The sequence below is a fragment of the Colobus angolensis genome, unplaced genomic scaffold, assembly GCF_000951035.1.
Source record: "Colobus angolensis palliatus isolate OR3802 unplaced genomic scaffold, Cang.pa_1.0 Scaffold31, whole genome shotgun sequence".
NCBI classification, from domain to species: domain Eukaryota; kingdom Metazoa; phylum Chordata; class Mammalia; order Primates; family Cercopithecidae; genus Colobus; species Colobus angolensis.
The window spans coordinates 7,498,375-7,522,103 of NW_012116377.1; the positions used below are offsets into that span (position 1 = coordinate 7,498,375).

Below are 23,729 nucleotides of genomic sequence, written 5' to 3' on the forward strand. Positions count from 1 at the left end.
GATGGTCTTTCTAAAACCCAAAGTCAGTTATGCCTCCTCTCCTTCACTGGCTCCCCTCGTCCAACTGTGGGCCTGGCCACGCTGTCTCACTAGCTTCCTGCCCAGCCCCCACCCCTTTGCACCTCCCTGCTATATACCTTCAGCATCTCTCCTGGGAAGGGCATTTCTCCTCTACTTCAGCTGCCCCTAAAGCTCTTTAAAGGCTCCACTCAGGTGTAAGTTCCTACCTGACACCAGGTGTATCTCTCTCTGCTTTTTACGTCTTTGGTGCCTTATGCATGCTGCTGCGGCTGCCCTGGTTGTAGTTGTGTGTTTAAATGTCTGCTGTCTGCAGCTGAGCCGAGTCTCACAGGCTAGCACCATGTCCTGTGGCCGAGGAACTGCAGAGTTGAATTGAGATGCTGGGGATGCCTCTAACACAAGGTCTAGCAAGGGGCAGGTAATAAATGCCTCGACTGCAAGTCACACTGGTTGTACTTTGCTGTTTTCCATAAAATCTTTGTCCATATGGATGCACATTTCCACATAATTGATTCTCAGCATATGTTTATGAAGCCCTGCTCAGGGCCAGGCACTGGCTTGGCATATAGTCCCAATCCTAGCATGAATGTAATTTTGTTTCCTCCATTTTGAAAAAGCTTAATTAACTCTGAATCATCAGCAGTGCAATAAGTTTTATTCATTGGACTTTTTAAGAACTTCAACATATTCTGTCATATAAATGTGGGGAGGCAGCAGTGACCAAAGGGGAGCCACTAAGAGCTAGTCCCCTGGGAGTCCACTCAGCACCAGCCCTGCCCACTTCCCTGAACCCTGCCACTGAGCAGGGCCTTGAGGTCTTCCTAGCCTTTGACTTACTTGAAAGATTATACTGCAGTGAAAGTATCTTTGTGCATGAAATTCTTAAGATAACTTCCCACAAGTTCAAAGGGTGTGAACAGTTCAAAGCTGTGGATTTCCCTCCAAAATGACTAAGAACTATTTTATTTCTTTGTATTACATAATTAGCCCTAGCATTAATATTTGAGCAATTTCATTAGCATTGAAAATATTCTTCTAAACTACTTTTTGAATTCACCATATATATGTGTGTGCCCACAGATAATATATATGGTTTTCTGTATTGTTTAAGCATAAAAAGTTTTATACACATAATTCTGTGACTTGTACTTTTCTCTTAATAATGACTTACTGAATAAAAATTACCTTGAGCATGGCAGATATCACTCAGTAAATATCAGCTGTGAATGCTTTGTACACATACGCAAATGTTTATTTGGAGAAAATGCTGATTCATAAGGTATATAGATAAATTATAGCCAAAGTTTCCCCCAAAATTCCTGTACCAATATTGACCCCCTTCAATGTATAAGAGAACCATTTTCTCACATACTTGTCAATATGTATTTTATATTATCAACCTTTTAAATTTTAATCTTACCTAATCTGATAAATAAACAAAGTATATCTTGTGCATCCATCCATCCATCAACCCAGCCACTCACTCACCCACCGACCTACCTGTCTACTCATCCATTTGTCCATCTGTTCATTGGTCCATCCACCCACCCATTCACCCACCTACCTATTCACCCACACATCTGTCCATTCATCCATCTTTCCACTGAGCCTGTATAAGTACCTGCAGAGTGCCAGGCTCTGTGCTCAGAACGGGAGACCCCAGTAGAAAATAAGATAGCACTTACCTTTTAAAAGAGGAAGAAGAGCATCAGCTGCTAATGAATAAGATACCTTCAAATGGAGATTTTATTTAGAATTTTCCTACTAGAGAAGTTGATCTTAAAGCACATCTGTTAGCCGTTTGTATTTTCTTTTCTGTGAGTTGCCTATCCATAACCCTTGTACATTTTTCTAGTTAGTATCTAGAATAATGAAGTCCAGTGTATAATCTGACTTGTGTGTATATGTATAATATATATAATTATATATTATATATCATATATATTCTATAAGTTATAAAGTTTTATATATAACTTAATACATATTGTTTAAGCATAAAAAGGTTTATACTATACATATATTGAGATTTTATTTAGAATTTTCCTAAAATATAACATATATAATATATTATAATTATATATTCTGTATAATATATATTACATTTATATATAATATATATATTATATATGTAATATATAATACCGTTTTTCTTACTCTGTTTAATATTTACCCATTCCATCCTGATTTGCAATGCCACCTTTATGACACTATATATTCATGATTACATTCTTATATATTAAATATTCATATATTCATGGTTCTATTTTTGGACTGTTCTGTCCTGCTGATCTGTTTGTTTCTGTCAGTACCACACTGATTTCATTCCTTCAGCTTTAAAATACACATTGATCATGAATATGCCACAACTCCCTCTTTGACCTTTCTCAAAGCTGTCTTGGCTATTCTTGCACAGTTACTCATTTTTGTGAAATTTAAAATGAATTGTGAGGTGCCGTGAAAGATCTTGTTGGGACTTTGACTGGAATTACATAGATTAACGTGGGGAACATTTTTTAGCTTTAAAAAACTAGCTATTTGTATTAGTTCATTTTGCACTGCTATAAAGAAATATCTTAGACTGGGTAATTTATAAAGAAAAGAAGTTTAATTGGCTTATGGTTCCACAGGCTGTATAGGAAGCATGACACTTGGATCTGCTTGGCTTCTAAGGAGTTCTCAGGAAACTTAAAATTATGGTGGGAGACAGAAGGGAAGCCAGCTCTTCCTGTGGCCAGAGAATGAGCAAGAGAGTGGTGGTGGGGGAGTGCCACATACTTTTAAAGGACCAAATCTCAGCAGAACTCACTCATTGTAGATGACAGCACCAAGGGGTTACCATGAGAAACCACCCCCATGATCCAGTCACCTCCCATCTGGCTCCACCTCCAACATTGGGGATTATAATTTGACATGAGATTTGGTGGGGAAACAAATACAAACTATATAATTTCACCCCTGGCCCCCTAAAGATCATACTTTTCTCACACTGCAAAATACAATCATGGTTTCCTAACAGTCACCCAAAGTCTTAATTCATTCCAGCATTAACTCAAAAGTCCAAAGTCTCATCTGAGACAAGGCAAGTGCCTTCTAACTATGAGCCTGTAATATCAAAGACAAATTAATTACTTTCAAGATACAATGGGGGATACAGGTATTGGGTAAATACTCCCATTTCAAAGGGGAGAAATCAGCCAAAGGAAGGGGTTACAGGCCTCATGTGGGTTTGAAACTTAGTGGGGCAGTCATTAAATTTTAAAACTCCCAAATAACCTCCTTTGACTCCATGTCTCACATCTAGGGCACATTGGTGCAAGGGGTGGGCTCCCAAGGCCTTGGGCAGCTCTGCCTCTGGGGCTTTGCAGGGTTCAGCCCTGTCTGCTACTCTCATGGGCTGGTGTTCAGTGCCTGCAGCTTTTCCAGGCTGATGGTGGCAAGATGCTGGTGGAGCCACCATTCTGGAGTCTGGACGATGGTGACCCTCTTCTCCCAGCTTCACTAGGCAGTGCTCCAGTGAGAACTGTTGGGGGGGGGCTCCAACCCCACATTTCCCCCCACACTACTCTAGTAGAGGTTCTCCATGAGGGCTCTGCCCCTGCAGCAGGCTTCTGCCTGGATATCCAGGCTTTTCCATACATCCTCTGAAATCTAGGCGGAGGCTCCAAAGCCTCAACTTTGCACTCTGTGCAACCACAGGCATAACACCATGTGGATGCCACCAATGCTTATGGGTTGCATCCTCTGAAACAGCAGCTGGAACTGTATCTGGGCCCCTTTGAGCCATGACTGGAGCTTGAGCGGCTGGGATGTGGGACAGAGTGTCCTGAGGCTGCACAGGGCCGCAGGGGCCATGGGTCTGGCCCATGAAACCATTATGTCCTCCTAGGCCTCTGGGCCTGTGAGGGGAGGGGCTGCCAATAAGGTCTCTGAGATGTCTTCCAGGCCTTTTCCCACTATCTTGGCTATTAGCACTTGGCTCCTTTTTATTTATGTAAATTGCTGCAACCTGCTTGAATTTCTTCCCTGAAAGTGGGTTTGCCTTTTCTACCACATGGCCAGGCTGCAAATTTTCCAAACTTTTACTCTTTGCTTCCCCTTTTAATATAAATTCCAGTTTTACATCATTATATCATTTCTTTGCTCATGGATATGAGCATAGGTTATGAGAAACAGCCAGTTCACATCTTGAGTGTTTTGCTGCTTTGAAATTTCTTCCACCAGATACCATAAGTCATCATTCTCAAGTTCAAAGTTACGCAGATCCCTAGGGCAGGGGTATAATGCAGCCAAGTTCTTTGCTAAAGTATAACAAAAGGAACCTTTGCTTCAGTTTCCAAAAAGATTCTCATCTCCATCTGAGACCTCGTCAGCCTGGCCTTCACTGTCCATATCATTACCAGAATTTTGGTCACAAATAATTAACAAGTCTCGAGGAAGTTCCAAACATTCCCTTATCTTCCTGTCTTCTTCTGAGCCCTCCAAACTCTTCCACCCTCTGCTTATTACCTAGCTCCAAGGTTGCTTCCACATTTTCAGGTGTCTTTATAACAGTGCCCCACTCCTCAGTACCATGTTTCTGTGTTAGTCTGTTCTCACAGTGCTGTAAAGAAATATCTGAGACTGGGTAATTTATAAACAAAAGAGGTTTAATTGGCTTACAGTTCCACAGGCTGTACAGCATGGAAGCATGATGCTGGCTTCTGCTTAGCTTGTGGAAAAGCCCCAGGAAACTTCCAAGGATGGGGAGAATGCAAAGGGGAGCAGCACTTCGCATGGCCAAAGAAGGAGCAAGAGAGAGGAGCGAGGTGCCACACACTTTTACACAACTGGAACTCATAAGAACTCACTATCACTGATGACTTCACCAAGGGGCAGGGGATGGGAGGGGCGGTGATGTTAAACCTTGAGAAACTGCCCCTATGATCCAATTACCTCCTGCTAGGCCCGGTCTCCAATATTGGGGATTACAGTTCAACATGTTGCTTGGTGGGGATACAGAGCCAAACCATATCACTCTTCTCTCTGTACATGGTGGAGCTCTTTGTTTCTGTGTCCTTCTTTAATAACATTTCCAGGTCAGCATTTTGGATTAAAGGTGCCAGTGTTGATGTCCAGATCAGGGCAGCTCCTGGCACAGGCTGTAGTGTGTGCCCAGCAGGACGGAGACGGGAACAGAGCCTGGAAGGGGAAGGTGTGAGCAGGATGCCAAGGGAGAGACCAAAAGTGTGTGAAGTCCTCCCATGTGGCTGCTCTGTGCTGTGGGGTGCACCACATGGCAAGTGAGGTGTGTTGTCTGCGCTGCTGGGAGTTGCAGAGCACCTCTGCTCAGACCAGTGAGAGTGGAGTTGCCAGCAAGAGACCAGGTGGCCCCTGACTAAAGCCTGAGCAGAAGGTGGAAAAATAGATTCTGCTGTTGAAGGTGGCACCCAGCAAGGGAGCAGAGGTGGCCAGCATGATTTCAGAGGAGTTGGGTTCAAGGCAGGTGTGAGGTGTGGTTGTAATTTTTCCTGGGGTGAGGGCCTGTGAGATTTTAGGGTAAGGGAAAGGAGACAGTAGCGTGTGGCACCTGGCCCCTTGCAGTGAGTGAGGTGTGAAGGGCAGGGAGTGTGGCTGTAGCCCCAGGGGCCCCTGCTAATGCTTCTGATTTCTGTCCAACAGGTGCAGGCCACTGTCGTGGGGCTTTTGGCTGCTGTGGCTGCACTGCTGTTGGGCGCGGTGTCTCGAGAGGAAGTGGATGTTGCCAAGGTGGAGTTGCTGTGTGCCAGCAGTGTCCTCACTGCCTTCCTTGCAGCCTTTGCCCTGGGTGAGCCATGCCCCAACTGTGAGCTCCCACCTGCCCCCTGCTCCTCTGAGGTCCCGCCTCAGGGCTCATTGTGTTTTCAGTTTCTGGGGTGTGAGTCCCACTGCTAATGGGACTGATGGTGGGCTCAGGGGTCTCACTGGCAGGGTGGGACGAGCCAGCTGAGTCTTCATGGCCCACCTTGTGCCAGGCAGGGGTGTGTGCCGCTCCTGCCACCACTCGCCTCTGCTCTCTGCTATGTAAAGACCTGTCCCTGCTCTGCAGATCTCTTCAGCTGTTCACACTCCCATGCCAAGGCCTGACACCTGCACACAGCAGGCTTGTTCATCTGTGCAGTCAGCCTGTTGGTTTTTAAACACTTACTGAGCATGACCTTACACACGGGCCTGTGATGGGCTCTGGAGGCTGCAGGTGTCCTGAGGGCAAGGCACAGATTTGAGCTTCCATTTCATGTCTTCAGAGAGGCCTTTCTGACCTGTCTGAGGAGACTGTGGCTGCTGTGACAGAGCCCCCAATCGGCACCTTGGTGGCATTAGACATTTACTCCTCACAGGGGTGCAGGCTGGAGCCCAATGTTGGGCACCCACGGGGCTGGCCTCGGGGCTGCTCCCTTTGAGGCTGCAGCTGGCCCTTCTCGCTGTCCTCACACAGTGGAGAGAGGTGGGAGCTCTTTGGGGCCTCTTTCATAAGGGCCCTCATCTCATTCATGGGGCCCCCATCCTCATGACCTCACCTCCCAAAGGCCCCACCTCCTAACACCATCACCTTGTGGGTGAGGATTTCAACATGTGGGTTGGGGGGATAGCAGTGTTGAGTGCACAGCACCACCCTCCCACATGCACCCACCTCCTGTCTCCCCTTCCTGTGTGCCCTGGCTCTGCTTGTGTAGCTCAGATTGTCTTGTTGTATCATCTTTCTGCCTCACCTCCCTGCTAAAATGTCAACTCCTCAAGAGTGGGGACCCAGTAGTTTCTACCTGCTGCTGTCTGCTGCTCCTTTCTCATGCCAGACATAGCTGGTGCTTAACATGTATCTGCAGCACATGTGAGACAGAAATGCGGGCAGACATACCCCCTTCCTTGGGGCTCACACGTGCAGGGAAAGCAGTCACCGCACATTGGCCGCGCTGCATCGTTGTGCATTGGTGATTAATTGTTGCTGGGTGTCTGCTGTATGCCTGGCACCATGTAGTGCTGGGGATATACTGTCAACAAAATGTGTTTTGATTTTATATTCTAGCTCAGGGGCAGACAATAAGCTTGTGAATATACAGGACACTAAAGTGAGTGCCACATGTCACTTTTGTCTTGAGGCCTGCTCTGATGAACACTAAAGTGACCTTCGTTCCAGCTGTGCTTTACGTTAGTGTCCTGTTTTACTCACCTCACCTCAAATGATGTGTTTATACACTTGTGTACTGTCTCTCCCCGCACCCGACAGGCATTTCCACTGATGGGAACAGAGCCTTTTGGTTATTGTCATCACTTAAACCAGGGCCAGGCTTATAACCAGGTTGCAGATGTTAGCTGAATGAATGGACTCTCCTCCAGCTCTCTCTTGGGTCATGTATCTGTGTGAATCTTGCAGACCACATGTCTTGCTTTGGTGCAATGAAAGAAGGAAAAGTTGATAACTTCATAATTGAACCTGTGTTTATACATCCATTCCCCCACCTACTTGCTAAGTCAGTACCCTCTGGGCTCAGCTCGCTCGCTGTAGGTTACCCATGTGGACTGTTTGAGGTTTCTCATTCCTACCTACCAGGTAGCTGATCAGCCCCATTCCTGTGCCAGTGCATGGAGCCAGCGTGGAGGGTGTAGGCCAGAAGAGGCATGTCCTGCACAGGCATGGACAGATGGTGGATGCCATGACCCAGCCTGGTCCACAGATAGGGCAGGATGAATGTGCTAGACTTTCCAGAGAAGAGGAGTCCAGGAGACCCTCAGCATAAAGTCTCCTGAAAACAACACAGTCTAACAGTCCAGAAGGCCAGCCCTGTCTTTGCAGGGGCTTATAGAGAATACCATTCCCAGCTCCCCATTTTGCAGAAGGGGAAACTGGGGCCCCAGAGATGGAATGAAGCTTAGCAACATAAGCAAAATCTGTATTGTCCATGACTGTTCAGAAGCATTGCGGTTACCTCACCAGGCAATGTTGAAGAGGCTGTCACACAAGCCTCAGGGTAGTGGTTTTCAATAGGCGTCCCCAAACCACTGGTGTTCCTTTAAATGGTCCCTGCAAGATTGTCCCCAGCTTACTGACTCAGCATGCAAACTCAGATTCACTTATATCTGGCATTCAGAAGGAGACACAGGGCTGTGACTTGTTCACAAGATCAGGCCAGGCACAAGCCGGCTTGTAGTGGCAGCTTGAGGATGGCATCAGGTGTTGATTGTAATTGTTTTTAGAGTTACAAGATCCTGGGTAAAGTGTTAAAATGTCAGTAGCCACAACACCGAGTATCTTCTTAGAGAGCCAAGTGAGAGTCTGTTGAGTCAAGTCCTAGGCTGTGGATGGGGACTAGGAGATCACGTGTGATAGTCCCCTTCAGAGCACAGTCTGAACAGGAAGGAGGACTTCGGAGGCATGGTGGCCACGGAAATGTGAGCCTCACCTCTTCAGTACTGCCCCTCAAAATCCGCCACCACTGCATGTGCCTCCCAGTGCACCACGGACAGCACCACCAAGCTCCCAGCACAGGACTGTTCCTGGGAGACACAGGGCCCTCCAAGTGTGCCTCTGACAGCCTGAGTGCACCTAGAAACGCAGTACAGTCTCAGATGTACCCCACCTTCCCTGCCCCCCTCCCCTGCGCCCTGCCTGTGTCGATGTCCGTCAGTGCTCCCAGCTCCCTCCCACCCTCCCCGTCTTCCCTCACAGGCCTAGTCCCTAATGAACCTCTTACCCAGCTGATTCCATCTTGGTGTCTGCTTCTCAGAGGATGCCAGTAAACACAGGAGGCCATGAGCTCACCCGCGGGGGACCTGTTGCTCCAAGCATCTTTGGAGCAGCCTCCATGCAGCATGGGGCTGTGGGCTGCCTGTCTCTGTGGTTCCTGGTGATTTGGGAGCTCGGGAGCCACAGGTCACTCCTTAGCATCATGCGCACAGGTCACAAAGTGGAATCCAACTCTCCCTGCCTTCTCAGGCCTCCAGTGTAGTGGGAAGCTCTGAAAGTCAAGGCAGCCTGGCTTCACGTCAAGGCCTTGGTGGAGGGAGGCAAGTTAATGGGCAGCCTCCCTGCCATCTGCCAGTCCCAACTCAGTGCCCCCATCCTGTGCTGCTGTGCCTGCTCAGAGCCATCTGGCTCCCTGAGATTTGAGTTTGCTCTTTCTCCTCTCTCTCTGTAGGGGTGCTGATGATCTGTATAGTGATTGGTGCTCGAAAGCTTGGGGTCAACCCAGACAACATTGCCACGCCCATTGCAGCCAGCCTGGGAGACCTCATCACACTGTCCATTCTGGCTTTGGTTAGCAGCTTCTTCTACAGACACAAAGGTAAGGAGTGTCTTCTTCTGTAGACACAAAGGCTCCATGGAGGAGGGGCCCTGGAACAGGTCGTCACTGAGGCTGAGGGTACTTTTGCTTAGCCCATGTGCTATTGCTTGAATGTGTCCCCCACATTTCATGTGTTGGAAACTTAACCCCTAACTTGGCAGTAGTGAAAGGTGGGGCCTTCAAAAGGTGATTGGATTAATGGATTGATGGATTAATGAGTTGTCATGTGAGTGGGACTGGTGGCTTTATAAAAATAGGAGGTGAGACCTGAGCTGCACGCTTGGTTCCCTCACCATGTGGTGCCCTGCACCACCTCCGGACTGCAGAGCCCCCTCCAGCAGGAAGGCCCTCACCAGATGCAGCCCCTCGACCTTGGGTTCTTCAGCCTCCACAACCATAAGAAATTTCCTTATGAATTATCCAATTTCTGGTATTCCCTATAAGCAAGTAGACTAAAGCAAAAAATTGATACTGAGAAGTAGGGTGTTACTGATGTCAACCTTAAATAACAATATCCAGAGAATATTGTTACCAGCGGTGAGTCCAGCTATCTGGAGAAACTCCAGAATGGCAGCTTTGCAGCAATTTCAGTTCTTTGTCTTCTGGAGGGAAAGATTTCAAACACAGGCAAGGTTTAAAGCAGGAAAGAGAATTTATTTTAAGCAAAGCAAGAGTTTATTAGAGAGAGTACACTTGAAAGAGAGTTGTGGGCGACTTGAAAAATCAAGTGTGTTGTTTGCTTCAGTCACACCCCCCACATCCATACCTGGGCAATTATTTAAAGGCATTTTGTTCCTAACTGCCTCCCCCATTATCTTCATGTACCTGGAATTTGTGTTACAATGAACAATAATATAGCCAATCCATAGCTTATGTTATTTTAATGTAAATTATTGGTAAACAACTTAGGAACAGCCTCTTCCTTTATCCTTAAAATCCCACTTGTAACTGCTACTAATTGAAGTATATATCCAGGGCACTTGAATCTTTGCTCCCACTGAGCTGTTCCTCAGTGGGAGGAAATTTTGGGCTCAGGTAAACTCTAAAGTTAGTCATAGAATGGGTGGTTAGACATCAGCAAGGCAGGAGAGAGGGCCCCCAAGAGTGTTGGGCAGTTGTCAAGCTATGGTAAGGGAATTATAAATCTGTCCCCCTGAAATAATGACCAGGACAAGGGAGGAACCCCAGAGCTGTCTGGTACTCATTGAGTAACAGACAGGCAGGCATAAACCCATCCCTCTAAGATAATAAGCGGCCAGGACTGGTGCCTGGAATTACAGGAGTCTTAGAACAGACAGAAGACACCTGGAGTTAGCAAGCCATAATCCCCGATAGGGTTTCAAGCATGTGCAGTGAAAGGGCAAGATGGTGAAATTTAACTGGTATATGACCTTCCTCGGGAGCGCTGGACCTGTGAGAGCTGCCTCTTCTGAGCATGTGCACCACTTCAGTAAACACACTGCACATGCAGCTCTCCCAAGTGCTGGCAGGGCCACTGCACGTGCCATAGATAAAGGCCCGCCCAGGGGAAGAACAAAAGGAAGACACAGAAAGCCCAGGAAAAGATAGGGGGTATAAAAACTCTACACAAAGAAGCAAACAACACACTTGATTTTGACAATTGGTTGAGTTTATCTAAAGACCTGAGATCAATAGAAAGGAATGTCTGTGTTAAGAAAAAGGATTGTGGAGACAGAGTTCTTATTTGCAGAGGAAGCCTTCAGGTAGCAGGCTTCAGAGAGAAGAGATTATAAAATGCTTCTTATCAGACTTAAAGTCTGTGTTGATGTAAATGCCAGAGAGGGATAATGAGGCATGTCTGACCCCCACTCCCCGTCATGGCCTGAACCAGTCTTTCAGGTTACATTTTAAGAGTGCCCTGGCTGAGGAGGAAGTTCATTCAGATAGTTGGGATGGAGCTTAGAATTTTACTTTTGGTTTACCTGGTGAACTCCTAGAGAAAAGGGAAACGGCAGAAAAATTTGAAAATTTTTAGCCTGGCCCTGTGGTAGAGAATGAGCTTCCAGGAGAGGAATCCAAGGGTGTGACTGAGCCACCAGTTTCTAAGGAGATTAGCATGGCTGAACGGGAGCCCGAAGCTGATAGTCAAGACAAGGGGGAAATGGCCCAAAAGCATTTCAGAGATTTTTCTTGGCTCCCTCTCCCATCACAAGCCCAGAAACCTAGAAGGACGGAATAGTTTCAGGGGACAGGCCCAGAGCATGAGCTTGCTGCCCAGGGCCACCTAGGGACTCTGTTCCCTGTATCCCATTGCAGTGCTCCTTAGCCATCCCAGCCATGGTTCACATGGCTCGGGTGCAGCTCATGCTGCTGCTCCAGAAGGTACAAGTCATAAACCTAGGTCCATGTGGTGCTAATTGTCCAGACTTGCAGAGGGCAAGGGCCTTGGAAGTTTAGTAGCCACTACCAAGTTTTGGAAGTATTTTGTCCAAAGCCTGGGGGCCCAGACAAAGACTTGTTTCAGGGCTGGAGCCACTGCAGAGCTCCCCTACTAGAGCAGTGCCAAGCAGAAATGTGGGATTAGAGCTGCTCCAGAGAGTTCCAACAGAACAATACCTGGTGGAGCCATGAAAGCAGGACTCCCACCAAGACCCCAGGACTGCAGAGCTGTTAGTATGCGACTTCAGCCTGGGAGAGCTGGGTAGACTGAGCATAGCACAGCCACGGTTGGAGGTAGGGGGCTGTCAGAGGCCTGGGAGCCTCAACCCCCACACCAGCGTGTAGAAGATGCCTGGCATGGAGTCAGAGGAGAAAGCTCTGGAGTCGTAAGCCCCAGTGTCTGCTCTCAGGTTTTGGCCTATTGGTCTTTTTGTCCATTTCTTCCTTTTGGATGGGAATGTCTGCCTTATACCCATACCACCATTGTATCTTAGAGGCAGATAGCTTGTTTTGATTTCATAGGCTCACATGTGAGACTCTGGACTTTGGGCTTTTGAGTTAATGCTGGCATAATTTAAGACTTTGGGGCTATGGGGATGGAATGAATGTATTTTGCATGTGAGAATGCTATGAATTTGGGGGACCAGGAGTGGAATGCTGTGGTTTGAATGAGTTCCCTCAATTTCACGTGTTGATCCCCACTGTGGCGGTATTGGAGCCTTTAAGAGGTGGTTGGGTCATAAGGGCTCTGCCCTCATGAATGAATTAATCCAGTCGTGGATTAATAGATTAATGGATTAATGGATTAATGAGTTGCCATGGAAGTGGGACTGGTAGCTTTGAAAAAGAGGAAGAGCACATAAGCTACATGCTCAGTTCCCTCGCCACGTGGTGCCTTGCGCCACCTCCGCACTCTGCAGAGTCTGCGCCAGCAAGAAGGCCCTCACCAGAGGCAGCCTCTCGACCTTGGGCTTCTCAGCCAGTATAACTGTAAGAGCAAATTCCTTTTCTTTAGGGATTACCCAGTTTTGAGTGTTCTGTTACAAGCAACAAAACTGACTAAGACACTGTGACCTTTAAATCAGCCATTATTCCCACAGGAAGGACCCTGCTGTATTACAGTCAAAAATTGTTTTACAGATGGAAAGAAAGCCTGAGGTCATTCCACAAGTTCAAGGAGTGCTCAGGAAAGTGCTTCAAGCTCTCCAGACCATGTCAGGAAGGATGAGCAACTGAAGCCTGCATTTATATGGGCTGTTAACTTCTACCTTTAGGGCAGAGGTGTACTAGGAAGTTGAGTGGGGCCTGAGGCTGGTCGGCCACACTGATGTGTCCTCACAGGATTGGAGGGCAGTGGGCACGCAGTGACAGTTGTTCAGGAAGTGCCTGAAGGGAAGAACCTCAGCAAAGCTACAATTTATCACTCCCCATGGGAATGTGGGCCCAGGGATTTGGGAAAGCATCCCATCTTTACCTGTTGGCAACTGAAGCAGACAAATAAACAGCCATGATTTAGAGGGTATTGGCACTGGGACCCTTTCTGTCCCAGCTTTGGGACCGTCTCCTTGCCATCCTGGTGTTGCCTGCCAGCAGTCATGTTTAATCACCAGGAAGATTCGCCAAGTTTAGTTAAGTGGTGATGGAGATCTGTAAGAAATAAGATGACCTAATTTTAAGCTAAACTGAACTGAAAACAAGAAGGTTTGTGTGTGGGTTATTTGAGTTGGATTTGCAAAATAAGTGAGAGTTCAGGCATCACATGAACTTTTTCCTCTGCCCCATGCTGTATGTATGCTCATTTCCACACGACTTATGATTTAGACATAAAATCACTGTTGGAGCATCCCTCTCTCCAGTGAGACTGTGACCTTCTCTCTGCTACATTCAGGAGTCACAGGGACTGGCCTGTATTAGATAAATCTTGACCCACTGAGGTGTAAGCAGCTGACTGTGGCACCTGCTGGGTGTAGTTGGGAATTGGCATTGCACACTGGGGAGGTGTGCTGGGAGAGCATGAGGCAGGCCCTGGGGGTGCTTGTGAGTAGCTAACTGAAAACTCAGACTGGATTCAAAAGCATCCTATAAGGTGATGCTTCTGCAGGCCGCTGTTTCCCAGAGGGTAGGAGACCTGGTTAGAGCTGGCTGGGCCTGACTTATATCTCCTGCAGAAGCCACGCCCTCCTACCATTAAGTACCTTGTCTGTAGCCAGTCTGGGGCACCTGAGGCAGAGGAATGGGCCATGACCCTTTAGTGCAGAGAAGGAAGGAGGGAATGGATATTCCTGATAACACCACCAGAGAGGGAGTGCATGAGACACAGACCCATGCCTGGGCACCCCTGAATGTTGGGCCCCCTTAGCAGGTGAGCCTGCTCTCCAGAGGGTGGGGCTGAGTGTGAGAGGACCACTGTAGAGAACGCCGGTGTCTTGTTCTGTCACTTGTGGAAGGGGACCCTCACACGGAGCACAACACAGAAAGGGAGGAATGAATGCATGAGGAGCCCGAGTGTGTCAGGCTCATCCTGGGCCCCCGCAGCAGTGACTGCTCCAGCACCTGGCCAGTCTTCACTGACCTCTTGCCAGTGGAGAAGATGAGATGGGGACACGAGTAGCTACCTGGCTGGTGACCTGTGTAGTTACCTGGGACTGGCCTCAGCCAGGACCACAGGTGGCATCCCATAGCCAGCCCTGGCGTTCCATAGACCCAGGCCATACGTAGCCCTTACGGGGCTGCTTGCTCTCTAGGGAGCCACCCTTTTTTGCATGTCTGCTTCCTCCTGCTACCTGTCGAGAAGGTGAGATGAGATTGTGCACACGAAGTACTGAGCATAGTGCTGGCTCATGGTGCGTTCCATACATTGTACTTCTATTTATTTATGACAGTAGCATCAGGGTGGGAGGAGGCAGAACAGGGTACTTTATGTGGGGAAAATAGCAAGTTTGCCAGAGAAGTGGAGTTGAATGTGGCAGGAATGGAGGATAGAGAGGAGCTTTTCCAGAAACTTCTTGGGATGGTGAAAGTTGTTTGAAAAGTATGGCAAGGCAGTTCCTCCTCAACTAATGAGGACAGGAGCGTCCTTACCCACCTCTTGTGAAACCCAGGCCCAGTCTGTGCGTGCTGGCCTTGGCCATACGAGCCACGTGTGTCCCTGTTCTCCTTTCAGATAATCGGTATCTGACGCCGCTGGTCTGCCTCAGCTTTGCGGCTCTGACCCCAGTGTGGGTCCTCATTGCCAAGCAGAGCCCACCCATCGTGAAGATCCTGAAGTTTGGCTGGTTCCCAATCATCCTGGCCATGGTCATCAGCAGGTGAGCAGGAGCCAGGGCCATGGCCCCCTCTTCCTTCTCTCAGCCATGAAGGCCCCTAGAGCCAGTGTGATACTCACTGTCTTGGGGGTCCGGGATGGAGTGAAATGTAGCTGTGGGCTCTTTCAGTAACTCCCGTTGCTGATTGAATCATACTTTTTTACTTTCTTCTCTCCCTTTCACTGAGAACCCTGGGCCTTGTTGGTTCTAAGAGAGGCTGCCCTGTTTACATTTGCCAGAGCACCAGGGACCCAGGAAGAGCCAAAGCCAGGGCTACCCCATGAGTGCATTGGAGCCCCAGGGGAGACAGTGGCTTTCAGTCCATGGCCACCAGAGCTTTGCTGGCCCAGACCCCTGCTTAGGTGGCAGGTCCCCCACCTCGGCGTCAAGGCCACATCTGCTGACTTATTCATTCTCCTGGTCACTGGCCACGCATGGCTACTGGTGGGAGCTAGACAGCTGTGGGGTTAGCTCCCCTCCAGAGCCTTAGAACCTTCAGCTGAGCCCGGGTCCACCACCCTCCAGCTCCCTCTCAAGGCCCATTTCCTGGGAGTCGACCTTGATGGGGGCCACCGCAGTCCATTCTGATGGGTTTTTCTAACTTTGAGTCTTGGGGAGAAGAGGTGATGGAGTAGGTATCCTTGCTTCCAGGAGGCTCCTGGGCTCCTTTTACAGATTGACCTAGCTTCTCCAGGGGTCTAAGAAGTTCCAAGGGGTGGGAAAGCTTTTGCTAAATTACAGTGGCCAGTGGGAGCAATTTCTGGCTGCAACATTTTCTGAGAACACGGTGCGGGCATGAGGTGATCCTCCTGCAGTTTCTATTCTCTGCTAAAGAGTATCTCAGCCGTGGTTCCGGAGTCTTGGGACAGCCCAGCCAGCTGTGTGCCCTTGAAAAGGCATTTGTTTGTTTTGCAATAAGTGGGTGTTCTTGGATGGCCTTCTGCAATGGTTGAGATTCAAAGTGGAGATGGAAAAGCATGAGCAGGGTGCAGAGGATGCTGGGGAGACCAGCTTGGCTGCAGCAGATATTTTGTGTAGGGGAGAGGAGAGTGTCTGCCAAGGGTGGGAAGCCAGGCTGAGAGGGTGATTTGTGTGGAGGGTTGCAGGGCCATTGTAAGTGTAAACTCTGATAACTTGACTGCTGTCTGCTATTTCCCCAGTTTTGGAGGACTCATCTTGAGCAAAACCATTTCTAAACAGCAGTACAAAGGCATGGCGGTATTTACCCCCGTCATATGTGGTAGGTATTTGAGGGATTCCCATGTGGTCTCTGGGCTGGGTTGGCCCCCAGGATTGGGTTGTCTGAACAGCAGACCTCAGAGGGGCAGCACCAGCCCGGCACAGGCAGTTGGGCAGCTGAGCCGTGGACAGACTGCTGCCTTACAGGGATGCCGGAACAGGTCTTCTCAGATGGAAGAAGCCTGGGAAGGAAGCCCCACACACTGCTCGCAGCAGCTCAGACCCAGCTCCTCATAGGCAGCCCGCAAACATGAGCTCTCCTGACAGAACCAAATTCCAGGCTTTGCCGGCACTGAGTCAAACTCCGGCCTCAATGGCACCTGCTGATTGAGCATGGCTTTCAGAACCGTGGGCGCTGGCTCTTGTGACTTTTCTTTTTTTTTTTTTCCTTTGGATTCACTGCTGACATCAGAACTCAGATATTTACACTTAAAAATCTGGATTTCTTCTTAAAAGTTAAGACTGTAACAAATACCAGGCCTACACTCTGGGCACTGCAGCAGCCCCTGAGACAGATCCAGAACTGTGCTTCCCAGCTGCCTTGATCCCCCCTTTTCTGTTGTCTGACACCTGGCTCTCTGTACATACTCACCTCCTAGGCCTACATCCTGTGGGGTTTGTGTGGATGACCCCTCTTTTAACCAAAGCTTAGTTTGGTGTCTGGTGTCTGGTAAGTTTCTGTAAATGGAAGTGATCAGTTAGGAGAAGAACAAAACATAATTTGTCTGGTTTAGCCCCCAGGCCCTGGCCTGTGGGGACGGAAGAAACAGCCTTCAGAGGCTCTTACGCAGCCCCTGCGTGTCCAGTGTCCCTCCTCCCTTGCTCCCTTAGGGGACCATGTCTTTGTTCCTTGCATGTCAGTGAGCCACTCAGCATGTTCCTCACCCCAACAGTGCCAAAGTGCCTTCACATTGTGAGTAAGGACAGCAACAGAAGGCTTATTACATTGGAGTGATTTTTTAGGATGAGTCACCAACTGGGAGGCCTTCAGTGGCCACTCAAACAATCTGCATGAATTATGCAGGCCCCGCAGCTAGACAGTGAGGAATAGCGGGGGCAAGCTGCAGAATGCATTTCTCATATGAACAGCATGGTGCCTGTCCAGCTCCAGCCAATAGTTGCCTCGGGAGAGTGTAGATCCAGACTTGCCAGAGTTGACTTGGGAAGAGAAGCTGGGAATCTGTATTAAGGGCCTAGTAAACAGTACCAATTAATGTGAGATTTTTTTTCTTTTTAAAATTATGTATGGACCAAGCAGAATAGATCACAGCAGTCCTGTACCTGAAGACAATTGTTTGCAACCTCTAGAGCAGCCCACATGGTTGGCCTCTGCCCCAGAGGTCACCCACTGGTGCACACCTGGCCCAGCTAGGGAGAGTGCTCCATGGCACTGAGGAAGTAGGATGGGGGAATCCCCACCTTCCGTCAGCCCATCCCCGCATCTGCCCCCACAGAAGGAGTGCTCAGCGTGGCCTTTGTCAGCTGGGCCATCTGGCCCTGGCTGAGCCTGAAACCTTTTTCATACCCCGTGGGATCCTGGAGCCTCAGCAGGAAGCCCAGAGACTGCATGTGCTCATGGTTTTCTGGGCGTCATGACTCTGCCTCTAGGGCTCTGTGTTCTGTGCCCTGTCAATCTACACATGACCTCGCTCATCCTGTTTCCCCTAAAGCCACTTGCTCTGGGCATACACCCAAAGCATCTGTGAATGCGGGAGTCTGCACTAATAACTGAGCTCCCACAGGGGCTCACGTAGCACCACAAATTGAAATCATGCAACAGACAATGTATTTTCTTCAAAGCTCTCAGGCCACACAGCCATGAGAGGTGTCCCAGGCACATCTCCTGCCACATGCTTGCTTTGCCACCTGTGATCATCTCTCTCCTCCCCTCACCTTCCCTCTCATTCTTTTTTTTTTTTTTTTTTTTTTTTGAGTCGGAGTTTTGTTCTGTCACCCAGGCTGGAGTACAGTGGTGCGATCTTGGTTCAGTGCAACCTCTGACTCCCAGGTTCAAGCGATTCTCCTGCCTCAGCCTCCTGAGTAGCTAGGATTACAGGTGTGCACCACCACACCCAGCTAATTTTTTTTTTTATTTTTTAGTAGAGACAGAGTTTCACCATGTTGGTCAGGCTGTTCTCGAACTCCAGACCTCAAATGATATGCCCGCCTCAGCCTCCAAAAGTGCTAGGATTATAGGCGTGAGCCACCGTGCCTGGCCCCCTCTCATTCTTATCCACTGTTTTCATTCCTCTCCTCTCCTCTCCTTCTCACCTTGAGTGAAAAAAAAAAAAATCACTTTCATTTTCTCAGATATTCCAGCCTGTAGTCTGGTTCCTGTCAATGCCTGTGGCCTTGAAGTCTGACTTATCCAGACTGCCTTATCATGCTGTGCTTAGACCTTTCTGTCCACTCTCCCCTCATCTTCACTTTGTCCCTGGATCCCCTCCCCATCCTCACTCCAGCCAACAAATATTTATTGAGAACCTGCTTTACAGCCGCACTCCCTTCACCTTAAGAGATGCCAGCAGTCAAGGTGATGCAGTTACTCCCTGGATACCTCGCTCACAAGCTCTGGACCACCCTGATGTGCTACCAAACAAGACCTGTGGTCAAGTGGGAGGAAATGAAAAGATAATGAAATACTGAATTAACCAAAGAAGGCTTCCTGGAGGGAGGGAACTTAAAATAAGGGATACAACTTAGAGACTGGTGTAAAGAAAGGGAAAACAGATTCCTTTTCTCCTCGTAGGTGTTGGTGGCAATCTGGTGGCCATTCAGACCAGCCGAATCTCAACCTACTTGCACATGTGGAGCGCTCCTGGCGTCCTGCCTCTCCAGATGAAGAAATTTTGGCCCAATCCATGTTCTACTTTCTGCACATCAGGTGGATGTCATGTCTTTCAGAGGCCATGATAGCCATTTCTTTAACCAAGAAAACATCTGTGTCATTGGAATCTGGTGTTTGTAGCAATGGATGCCTGAAGCCAGGGCTGATCTCGGCACACATCACCTTCAGGACCCCAAAAATGAGACTCCCTGGCCCTGCCTTTCCTTCATTCCTTCATTCAATTATTTACTGAATGTCTACTGGGCACTAGGTGTCGGGTTAGTGGTGAGACAGGGAGAGCTGATTTCTTGCCCTTGGAGTACACAGTATAGAAGGGCAGATAAATACAAGTGAGCTCGTAATTACAAACTATGGTGGGTACTGAGCAGCAAAAGTGCAGACTGCAGTGAAAAAGAATTAGAAGAGATACATTTTGGATAGGGAAGCTCCTCCCTGAGGACAAGTGGGTGTTGTTGAGAGGAGGAGGGCCAGAGAAGAAGGGGCTTTCAGGGCAGTGGGTGCAGTCTAGCAAAGGCCCAAAGGCAGGGAAGAATATGGCAGGCCTGAAGAACTGAAAGGCCAATGTGGCCTGAGCTGAATGGACAGGAGGGGATGAAGGGTGCCGAGGCCAGAGAGGCCAGAAGGAGGTGATCAGACAGGGCCTTGAGGACGGAGCCTGGATTCTACTCAGAACCACTGGAAGCTTTTGGAGATGTTGTGTCTTTTTGTTGGCTTTGAAAAACTAGATCTTTCTTCCTGTTACATTGTTTTGGATTTCCTTTCTGTTTTAAGAACTACCTTTAGCTGTCTTTTGGGTTGGCTGCTGGCACGTTTCTGAAGGATATTTTCACTGATTATAAAATTTGGTGTTGATAGTTTTTTTCAAACACTTAAAAAATGTGTCGCTTCCTTCTGATTCCATGACTTATGAGAAATCCGCCATTTCCATGTGTTTTGCTCTATAGGTATGGTGCCATTTCTCTCTTGCATATTTCAAGACCTTGTCCTTAGTTTCTAGGAGTTGGATTATGATATGTATTGGTATGGACTTCTTGGGGTTTATCCTATTTGGGGTTTGCTAGGCTCCTTGAACACATGGATTTATATCGTTTGTCAAATCAGAAAATTTAAGCCATCACTTTTCAGCTGCACTCTCCTTCTTTTGATATTCTAATGACATGAATGTTAGATCCTCTGTTACAGCCCCCCAAGTCCCTGAGACTCTGTTTGGTTTTTGCAAAATTTATTACTCTCCTTGTTTAGATTGGCTCATTTCTATCACTTTTTTCTCCAAGTTGACTGATCTTTTTTCTCCTGCCCTCAGCATTCTGCTATTGAGCCTATTCACTGAGTTGTTTGGGACTTTTGGGGGTATTGTATGTGTTTAGTTTTTTTTTTTTTTTTTGAGATGGAGTCTCGCTCTGTCACCCAGACTGGAGTGCGGTGGCGAGATATCAGCTCACTGCAAGCTCTGCCTCCTGAGTTCACACCATTCTCCTGCCTCAGCCTCCCAAGCAGCTGGGACTACAGGTGCTCACCACCACGCCCAGCTAATTTTTTGTATTTTTAGTAGAGATGGGGTTTCACCATGTTAGCCAGGATGGTCTCGATCTCCTGACCTCGTGATCCACCCGTCTCGGCCTCCCAAAGTGCTGGGATTACAGGCGTGAGCCACTGCGCCCGGCCATGTTTAGTTTTAACATTTCCATTTGGTTCTTCTTTCTATCTTCTTTTTCTTTTCTGAGACTTTCTATTTCTTTGCTTATACTTACTATTTTTTTGTTTGTTTCAGGTGTGTTTGTGATTGCATGATGAAGCATTGTTGTAGTGGCTTCATTAGAACAGCTTTCATGTGATGCTGACATCTGTGTCATCTCACTCTGCTGTCTGTTGGTTGTCTTTTCTCATCCAGGTTGAGATTTTTCTAGTTCTTGGCAAGATGAGTGATTTTCACTTGAATCCACACATTTTGGGTATTATGTGACAAAACTTTGGATCATATTTGAATCTGTACTTAGCTGGCCTCCTTTGACACTGCACCACTGGGGAGAAGGGATGGACTGCTGCCCAGGTGGGGATGGAAGCTTGGGTTCCCCACTCAGCCTCTATTGCTATCCTGGGAGAAGAGGAGCACCTTGTGCTGGGCACAGTGCAATCTAGGTTCCTCACTAGGCCTCCTCTGAGATCGCCCTGGCTGGGGCGGGGAGAGATGCCTTGTTGTTGCTCCCCACATGGCTTCACTGACAAGGTGGGGGCCCCATTAAGCACTGGGTAGAGATGAAAGTTCTGAATCTCACCCTGCCAGCCACAGGAGATGATGGTGGTCCCACCAGGCCTTTCCTGACGAGGTCAGGGCTGCAGTTTTTCCCGTGGTGTCTGTTGGAGTAGAGTAATTACTATCTGAAACTTGTTTGTTTTGCCGGGCTTCCCCTTTCCTGGCCTTTGGCAAAAAAGATCAGACTTCTATGGAGTCTGTTTTTTTGAGACAGGGTCTCACTCTGTCACCCAGGCTGGAGTGCAGTGGCACAATCTTGGCTCACTGCAACCTCCACCTCCCTGGTTCAAGTGATTTCTCCTGCCTCAGCCTCCCGAGTAGCTGAGATTATAGGCGTGCACCACCATACCCAACTAATTTTGTATTTTTAGTAGAGAGAGGGTTTCACCATGTTGACCAGGCTGGTCTTGAACTCCTGACCTCAAGTGATTGCCTGCCTTGACCTCCCAAAGTGTTGGGATTACCGGCGTGAGCCACCGCACCCAGCCTATGGAGTTTTTTTTTTTTTTTTTTTTTTTCTGTCTATTTGTATCTGCATTTCTTGATGGCTGAGGCCAGGACTCAGTCTTGGATATGTGAGACAAATAAAGAAAGAGAAAAAGGACAATTTAGGGGACTCACGACCATGTTGTTCATTGCAGCCTAAGGTCCCCAGCCAGCCTTTCAGAATCCGCTTACGTTTGTTTTATATACAGTGTTCAGGGCTTTCAGTTGTACTTAATGGGAGAAACAGGATGAAGTATGTCTTCCCTATTTGTTCAGAAGTCAAACTCCCTGTTATATTTTCTAACTTGTCATTTGAATATAGAAAAGCTGTTATTTTCTGTGTTATTGTGCACCTATACATTTTATTGAATTCTTATTGTTTACTTGGTTTTCCTATAGATTTTCTTGAGTCCTCATACCAACTTCCAGTAATAGCTTCTTCCAATCCTTTTGCTGCTGCTTTTTGACTTTTTTAAAAATAATACTTTTATTACTTGTCTGATTTCTCATCATGAATAGATGTTGTTGCTCCTCTGCACTAGCTTTGAGCTACATGTGACCTTTTTTCTCCTTTTCTTTATTATTTTGGTGAAATACATATATTAACTCAGAGGCAAATGGAGACCTACTTTTCATTAGAACTCTATTTCCATTTGAGAAATCAATCATATTCATGTTAGAATTTTTGAAAGTGTTTGTGGTAGGGCCAGGGTCAATCACACTTATTGTAAAGTCTCACATGCAGAGCATGGGAATCTAAAGGAAACCCGGGGCTCACTGGCACATTGCAGGCGTGCTGACAGGGCCACAGAGGCTGCCGTGAAGAAGGGGCTTCCCGAGGTCCCCTTTTGAGCCGACTGCCCTCCCCAGATCACCAGCACTGCATTGAGTGGAGCAGTGCACCCAAAGCTCTTTTCCTCCTTAAGCCCCTTGCACGTTCGCTCTTGTCTGCTCAAACTCCTCTCCCCCAAATTCAAATCCCAGCTGAAATATCTGCACGAGCTCATCCCCACTGATACACACTTCCTGCTTTTTGCCCTTCTTTTTACCCTTATTTTCTTCAAAGTACTTGTCAGAATTTGAAGTAGCCTTTCTTGCTCCTTTTTATTTCTGCTTACTTGATTCATGTTTCTCTTCTCTAAAATATCAGCTCCATGAGGGAAGGGGACAGACTGTATCCCCATCTGCCAGAACATGCTTGCCACAGAGTAGGTGTCCACTGAACACTTGGGAATAAATGGATGAGTGAGTGTGGATGCCTCACTAAGGACTGTCACATGCCAAAGTGGCCTCACTTCAGGTCACATAACCTCCTTGGTTCTGTTTCTTTCAGAAATCAATTCCATGTCAGCTCGAGTCCTGCTCTTGCTGGTGGTCCCAGGCCATCTGATTTTCTTCTACATCATCTACCTGGTGCAGGGTCAGTCAGTCATAAGCAGCCAGACATTTGTGGTGCTCTACCTGCTGGCAGGCCTGATCCAGGTAAGCCTGACTGCAGCAGCAGAGTTGCACAGCTGGGTAGTCAGCCAGCAGCCTTGATCTCCTGTCTGAGTGAGAGGCTGAAGGAGGCGGGGGTGGGGGTGGCTGGACATGTGGGGCACAGACCCTATCTTCCAGGAGTTGGGTCAACTTGTCAGATACAGAGGCCACTCCACACGGCACACCACACGCTGCGTGCCACACACTCCACACTACACAGCGCATTGCACACATTCCACACCACACCACAAACTCACCACACACTCCATACCACACAGCACATCCCATACACTCCACACCACACACTGAACCCCACACGCTCCACACCACACACTTCACACCACACACTCCACACCACACACTCCACACCACACACTCCACACCACACACTCCACACCACA

The 23,729-nt window shown here is 48.1% G+C and overlaps 1 protein-coding gene across 2 annotated transcripts in view; it reads left to right on the forward strand.

Moving 5' to 3' along the window:
- The window catches only part of SLC41A3 (solute carrier family 41, member 3), a 79,248-nt gene that overhangs the window by 51,285 nt on the left and 4,234 nt on the right, over positions 1 to 23,729 (forward strand). For both annotated transcript variants that reach the window (XM_011950758.1, XM_011950760.1), the window contains 6 exons: positions 5,680 to 5,824; positions 9,171 to 9,317; positions 14,881 to 15,025; positions 16,183 to 16,262; positions 19,011 to 19,145; positions 23,183 to 23,331. In XM_011950758.1, coding sequence (XP_011806148.1) covers positions 5,680 to 5,824; positions 9,171 to 9,317; positions 14,881 to 15,025; positions 16,183 to 16,262; positions 19,011 to 19,145; positions 23,183 to 23,331 — 801 coding nt within the window. The remainder of the gene's footprint in view (positions 1 to 5,679; positions 5,825 to 9,170; positions 9,318 to 14,880; positions 15,026 to 16,182; positions 16,263 to 19,010; positions 19,146 to 23,182; positions 23,332 to 23,729) is intronic.